Source organism: Alosa alosa, chromosome 24, assembly GCF_017589495.1.
Source record: "Alosa alosa isolate M-15738 ecotype Scorff River chromosome 24, AALO_Geno_1.1, whole genome shotgun sequence".
NCBI lineage: Eukaryota > Metazoa > Chordata > Actinopteri > Clupeiformes > Clupeidae > Alosa > Alosa alosa.
This window is the reverse complement of record NC_063212.1, coordinates 10,250,329-10,257,494: the sequence shown is the minus strand read 5'-3', so window position 1 is coordinate 10,257,494 and position 7,166 is coordinate 10,250,329. Positions and strand designations below refer to the sequence as shown.

The 7,166-nt window shown below is 46.4% G+C and overlaps 1 protein-coding gene across 1 annotated transcript in view; it reads right to left on the bottom strand.

The window, feature by feature from the left end:
- Nucleotides 1-568: 568 nt before the first annotated feature.
- The window catches only part of dysf (dysferlin, limb girdle muscular dystrophy 2B (autosomal recessive)), a 71,813-nt gene continuing 65,215 nt past the window's right edge, over nucleotides 569-7,166 (bottom strand). The window contains exons 47-55 of the mRNA XM_048235731.1: nucleotides 6,091-6,230; nucleotides 5,822-5,910; nucleotides 5,495-5,590; nucleotides 4,745-4,886; nucleotides 3,747-3,846; nucleotides 2,955-3,127; nucleotides 2,459-2,568; nucleotides 1,818-1,965; nucleotides 569-1,288 (exon numbers count right to left, since the gene is read on the bottom strand). Of these exons, the coding sequence (XP_048091688.1) occupies nucleotides 1,229-1,288; nucleotides 1,818-1,965; nucleotides 2,459-2,568; nucleotides 2,955-3,127; nucleotides 3,747-3,846; nucleotides 4,745-4,886; nucleotides 5,495-5,590; nucleotides 5,822-5,910; nucleotides 6,091-6,230 (1,058 nt within the window). The 3' untranslated portion in view covers nucleotides 569-1,228. The remainder of the gene's footprint in view (nucleotides 1,289-1,817; nucleotides 1,966-2,458; nucleotides 2,569-2,954; nucleotides 3,128-3,746; nucleotides 3,847-4,744; nucleotides 4,887-5,494; nucleotides 5,591-5,821; nucleotides 5,911-6,090; nucleotides 6,231-7,166) is intronic.

Below are 7,166 nucleotides of genomic sequence, written 5' to 3'. Positions count from 1 at the left end.
CACACACACACACACACACCCTTTTAACCCACACACACACACTTTTAACCTCTCTGACACACACACATACACACACACACACACACACACACACACACACACTTTTAACCTCTCTGACACATGCACATGATATTCACACAGCTACTGCTGCAACTCTGTGATCCTCACTCTCACATCACATTCAGTGTGTAACCATAATATGTAAATACACCTTCTCACCTACACAACTACTGCAACAGACAGACTCTTAGATGACCCATGTCAACATTATGGTGTGTACAAGAGGCATGATGATACACACTTTAAATGGCATGATAAAGAAAACAAAAATACGCAAGGCACAGACAACATACTGTAAGAGGTATCATTGCGTAAAAGTTGACTCAGACATACCATGAGACCCAGAGTGAGAAGTCTGAATGTTTTGCGGCATATAGACAAGACTGCAGTAAGAGGAGAGAGCTCAGTAGTAGGGATGGAAATCAGAAAGAAGCTCCCAATCCAATAGACCTCTGAAGTTTTCCTACAAAAAGCTACCATCTTTACCTATATAAGGAGATCCGATATCTTGAGAACATGGGGATTTTGAATTATCACACCTGTTAAACTCTCGTGGGGACGAAGAAATCGGAAATGCAGATGTTTTGCTCTACACACTTTTGTCCTCTGCCTTCTAGTGGATACTGTGATCTTTGGTAAGTTAAGACGGCACACTTTGATTATTGCTAACTTGCAATGCAACTTGCCATAGGTAGTTAGCTTCAATTAACACCCGGATCTCCCAATATGGGCAAAGATGGCAGCTTTGGTTCCTTTTTGTAGGCGAACAGAGGTCTATATTGTTATGTTTTAAGGCTAATAATGGTATGACAGTGCAGCTAATTCTGCGATATGCTAAATTTTCTGAGACAGTTGGCTAAGTTGCATGATGGTATTATACCACAAATGATTCATAAATAAAACTGGGATTAGTTCAAGATTTCTTCCTGGCAAAGGTGCGTGTCTGTAAATGGTAAATGGTGTAATTTAAATAAACAAAAGTCATTGCATAGTGAAAATGGTAACAGTCAGGAAATTGAAAATACTGTTATTTGGTGCCAGTGAATGGATCTTGATATACAGTGTCACGATCCACAGAGCCACATTATTTCTTGTCCCACCCATGATCAGTAGTGCATCTACACCCCCCAACTGCCCCAAACTGCCCCCCAGCCCTGCACATAGCTCATCACTGAGTCCCCTTCGGCCCTCCTCCAAAGGGGGACACCAGCTTCATAGCCGCATAGTTCTGTGGAGAGGAGACAAAAGGAGACCTTGTGAGAGGGAGATGGGAGCATAGGACTCTCAGCACACCATTACTCAATGTTTAATAAAAATGCATCAGGTGTAACTACCCACTGATGAATAGACATACATTTACATTTATTCATTTAGCAGATGTTTTTATTCAAAGCCACTTACACATGTCAATTATATTAGAGGCATTGTCCACCACCATTGTCCCCAGAGCAACTAGGAATTAAGTGCCTTCCTCAAGGGCACAAAGGTGGAAGCCGGGAATTGAACCCACAACTTTTCAGGCTACTGCATGCTAGCCCAGCTCCTTAACCACTACACTACCACCACCCAATATACATATACAGTACATCATACTCAAGCGCAGGAATCGACAGGAACCGTGTGTGGACATGACCATACAGTACACACAATAATTCGCTATCTCAACGTTTTTAACAGTTCTGATAGACTCATCTCTCATTCATACAGTATATCTGCACAACAAACTACAAAGATGGAGAAACATGCTGCATTCTCACCGGGAAGGAATAGAGGAAGACTCCAGCGAAGAGAAGGATGAAGAAGAGAATGACAAAGAGAAGAATGAGCCACTTGAACCGCCTCCATATGATGTACTTCATGGTCTTGTACGGAGAGGAGAACCACAGGAACGAAGTATCCGGACGCCTGGAACAACACAATGGCATTTGATCAAATATTTTTTTTATGATTTTGCAAATATTTGAGTTTCCACTATGTTATGCATTTCAGAAGCTACCAGCACCAAGGTCAAAGGCTCTCCAGAGACACACATGCTGAATGTGATGTACATGACCTTGGGTTAAAGCACACAAATGAGGTGTGTTTTCCAAATCCAAGTCTCCTGCATTGATCCTTGAGATCAAGAATGACCAGTCATTCCAGACCAGTCAGACTGAGATGCGTTCAAATTTGGCAAACTGAAGCATTTGTTTTTTTTAACGATTTGGTGTAAACATTCCAACAGTAACCCTTCGTCCAGCACCACTGTGCGTTTTGTGCGGAGAACTACCTCCTCAAACTGTTTGCGGGTGTTCGAGAGCAGAGAGCAGAAAACTGTTTTGCAAACGTTCGCCCGAGTTTGCGAATTTGAATGCATCTCCGGTATCTTCCACAGGGGGCAGCGGCGGGCCAGACTTACTGGGGGTCCTCCAGGTGGGGGTTCATGTTGGGCTCGTCCCTGCCCTGCCCAGCAGGCCTCTCCTCCTGCTCATGCTCCGACACAATCTCCAGCGACATCTCCACTTTTCCCTGGGGACAGAGGATGCACACTATTGTTTTAAGTCGCTTTGAATAAACACGTCTGCCAAATGAATACATGTCAATGTAAATGTATACATTAAGTTCTGGATACATGCTGTAGATGCACAGCATCTTCTGAACAGACCGCTTTTTGGATGTACACTATGTATCGGACGTCACATATTACCAACCAAAGAACCAAACTTTTGTTCACATCTACAGTCTAATCTAGTTTTGTTCACATCTACACACCTATGGCTACTGAAAAATGTAAGGTTCATTTATCAAATGTTATTTTGAAGTATTAAAAAACATCGTTGTTTTAGAATTTTCAAAAGAAATGGTTGGTAATTAGTACGTTTACGATATTTATGCAAAGAATGGATCATGCTCACGGCAAGGACTTTCTCCCCGTTGCTGTCACACACACAGGGCCACCAGCCCTTCACGGTCTTCTGCTCGAAGAGGGAGACGAGCTTCTCTGGGACCTGGTGCAGCAGATCTAGAGTGCACTTCTCAGCAGACTTGGCAGGCCGCAGCATGTGATTCAGATCCATGTCTAAACAACCTGCAGGAGAGACATAGGGTCTCAAACTCTGAGACTTCTCCTATATGTTACCCTCTCTCTCTCTCTCTCTCTCTCTCTCTCCTCTCTCACTCACTCACACATACACACACACACACACACACACAGTGCAATACTTTAGATGAGCAACCTCCATACACACTCAGAAGAAATCATGGCTCCAAAAGAATCGTGGCGTTACCATGGAGACAGAATAACAATACGGATGAGTTATTTGTACACAAAGTCTGACTTCCTCGTCACGTTATTGAGCTGATCCTCCGCTGGCGTACTTGACAAACATTCACTCACGCAAACCTAACCAGGCACCCGCATCATATTCCCCTTCCATGTGATTCCATGTCCGATAAATCTGTTACTCTCCCCTTTAACTTACTACTGTACTGTCATGTTCCAACTACGCAAGGAGCCAAAAATGTCAGTGTGGTTTTAGGGGAGGTAGAGTGATGAATAGGAGGAAAAGAAAAGATAGGAGGAAGGAAAGAGAGGAGTGGGAGGACAGGAAAAAGAAAAAAATGGGGGGGAACTGCGGTTGATGGGTGACTTTGGGATGGGTGACTTTTTCTCCCCCCTGTGGTGCTCCCGCGCATTGTTCCGTTACCAAGATAGTCGTCGAAGGAGAACTTGTCATTGTCCCAAATCTGGATGGTGATCTTGGGGGGAAGCTTGGCCTCGGCCTTGTCCAAACTCCAGAAGTGTTCCTACAAATGGAGAGAATAGAGAGAGAGAGAACATACAGTATGTTTGTACACAAGGTGTGTTTCTCAAGTGCAAGAAGGTACAAGAAAGACAGATTGTTTGTGCGCGTGTGTGTGTGTGTGTGTGTGTGTGTGAGTGGAGTGTGAGGTAAAGCAAGAGACGGATAGACAAAGGCGATTCAGACAGAGAGATTGGGGACTGCCACTGCAACATATAAATTCCACACCACCTTGCCAGACAGGATTCCATCGCCATGACGACATTGCTACTGTACTCCGTGCAGTGATGGATGGAGCCACCGGCCCAGTGGGAACGATGAGGATCACTTCACAACTGTCTGTTGCTACAGTGCATCAGTAAACAAGCCATGTCTGCTACACATGACTGCCTGACAACCTTAGCCCGGGACCGTAAAAACAAACACTCCGAGAAGAGATTTATCACATTTAATCATTTTCTGAACACATCGCAGTGAATCATATTTTCTCTCCTCTTCTTCACAAATCATAAGGATTCAGTCGTCTCCCATTCATCAGAGCGTTAAAACCAAACAAATCTATCACCTGACAGTAGCCACAATATGTGTCTTAATATACATTGAGTGGTACTTGCTATCGTAAATCTCACGCTAACCGATTTCTCCACGGCCAAGACCAGACCATTAAGTGTCATATCTATCATAGTTGTTTTTCCCCTCAAGCTGTGACAGCAGCTCTGAAAATTCTACTGTGTCCCCTCAAGTTTCCCTCCGCTTTCTCGCATCACGTATATACAGTAACCATGGCAGCCCGGGGCGCAGTAAACTCAACTGGATAAGTGGCTCTACGAAACTGAGGATCGGGAGTGGCGAGGGGCATCAGCTGCACCACAGGCGGGACACACACACACACACGCACTCACCTTCCTGTCCACAACGCAGAGCTGTTCTGCGGGCAGGTAGTGGAACGGGAAGAGGAACCTCCAGTTGAAGTTGCCCTCGCCGCCCAAGGAGCGGTAGTGCACGTCGGTCTTCTGCTTGTTCCCCTCGTGTCCATGCAACCAGCTAACGGGGGGAGAGAGAGCACAGAGTGGGTTTACATGTGCTGTATGCTATCTCCTGTAGGTGGTCAAAGGCAGATGACCTCACCATGTCATCAATCCATCACACAACGGACACCAAACTAGTGCACCACTAAACAGTAGCAGTGGTTGATTGAGACTGTGTATAATCTTAGTGTTGTTAATCTTGACCGAAACATTTGTTTGTAACCCTGTCACTACTAAAATAAATATTAAAAAGGAAACAAAAGTTTTTGAAGTGCAACCTTTTTTGACTTTGTGATGTTGGATTTGTAAATCGCACCCGCTACATAACAAGAGGGAGAGTATGGTGCTCTGTGTACTTTTACATTGACTTGATTAATCTTGTGCCCCCATCAGAAGACAGCAGAAGCAGAAGGGTGGCAGTTTAACATTGACACTTGTTTTTTTTTTGATGTGGTAAGAATATACAGTATGCACACAGTGTAAATGTTTATACACATTTTACTACATTTGTAAATTTGGTAAGTTGCCAAGTTTTTGCGATGAATCTGCAAATAGCAGAATCACAAAACAACTGGGGTGAAGCTCTACCGCTCTGCTTCAGTATCCTAGCGATGGCAGACGTACCCCTTTACATAGATGTCGCTCATCTTCTCCCCACTAAGGCTGACGTCATCAAGGATGACATCACTGGTGTTCCATATGACACAGCGAAGGAAGAACCTAGAGGAACAGGAGGAACAGGAGTAACAGAACCGACAGGAGGAACAGGAGGAACAGGATGAACAGAACCGACAGAAGGAACAGGAGGAACAGGAGGAACAGAACAGGCAGGAGGAACAGGAGGAACAGAACAGACACTTTAGTAAGGGAAACAAACATGAAAGCAAAAACAACCACAAATGTGTTCATTTGTCTAAGAGGGTTCTTAAGAGTACATTAAGAGTTTCTTACTTCTTGGCCTTGCGAGGTGTGATGTTGAAGGGAGGTCCTGGCGGCCCAAAGGACTTGGGAAATATGTCAACCCACATCTGCAACCTCCCCTGAAGAACATTCCCCAAAACATGAAATATCAAATAGACTGCATTGGTGTGTTTTGTCATTTGCCGCATTGTAACAACTGGCCAAACCCATACGACTGTTTCATTAAAAACGACTCTGACAGTGATCTGTGTTGCTGGTGTGTGCTGAGGTACTGTATGGCATCTGCTCGAAGCACTGACCTGCTCGATGTCCGGTTGCAAGGGACTGTAGAGGCGACGAGTCTCCACGTGCTCGGGCACCAGCCCCTGCCGGCGAAGGATGAGGAGGGCCAGACGCTCCTGCAGAGGGCCCAAGTGAGGGTTTGGCGTCAGGGCCTCGCCTGTGGATCCACAGCACAAGAACCATTAGGTGATATCCGGAAAAAATGAATGCCGACCGAGCAGGCGTTTGAGTTACTTTGTTCCATTTAGGCAGTCAGCGGGAGGGGGGGGGGGGGCGTGAGCTTGTTTATTCATCTTTGATTTCACCATTGATTCCATTGCTGTTGATCCACAGATTTTTTTTTTGTCTCTTTTTTGATCTTTTCCGCAGACATTTATGGTTTCAGATCCAAACACGTTCAAAAAGAGAAGACAGGAGAGGAGAGGGGAGAGGAGGAGAGGGGAGAGGAGGAGAGGGAGGGGGAGGAAGCTTAAGATGAAGACAAATTCCCCACCGTGAAGTTGGACTCGGCCCCTCCGCGCCGCTGCCCACCTCAAAATGGCCGCCTGACAATCGCTTTTGACGGGGGGGGGGGGTTGTTACCGCGGCTACATGTGGAGACAAAGAGCGGCAGTATTCCTCAGGAGCCCCCTGAGGCTGCTGCAGGGCCCCGCCGCAGTATATTGATCTGGCCTCCGGCCGCCACACAGCAATCGTAGGAATCTGGGGTCCTGGACCTTGCCGAGCTCACCACAGAGGGGAAACAGTGCTGTCAGAGCCGCAGCCGAACGTGTCCCCCCCCCCCCCCCCCCTTCACCCCCCCCCCCCCCACCACCCCAACAGTCTGACCCATGTGTGGCAGAGCCCTCTTCTGTTATTTATCTCTCTTTCAGTCCCACTTTTTGAAGGTAAACGGATTTTAGAGTGGAGGTGGTGTGTGTGTGTGTGTGTGTGTGTGTGTGGGGGGGGGGGGGTTGTAGACAAAGTGGTGAAAGGAGGTTAAAGTAGGTCGCTGCGAGGGAGACTGATGCGGCACGGTTGGACAGAAGTCACAGGCGGGCGAGGGGGTGGGGAGTAGCCCGTGCGCTGGTATCAGGCGCTAACGAGCGTGACC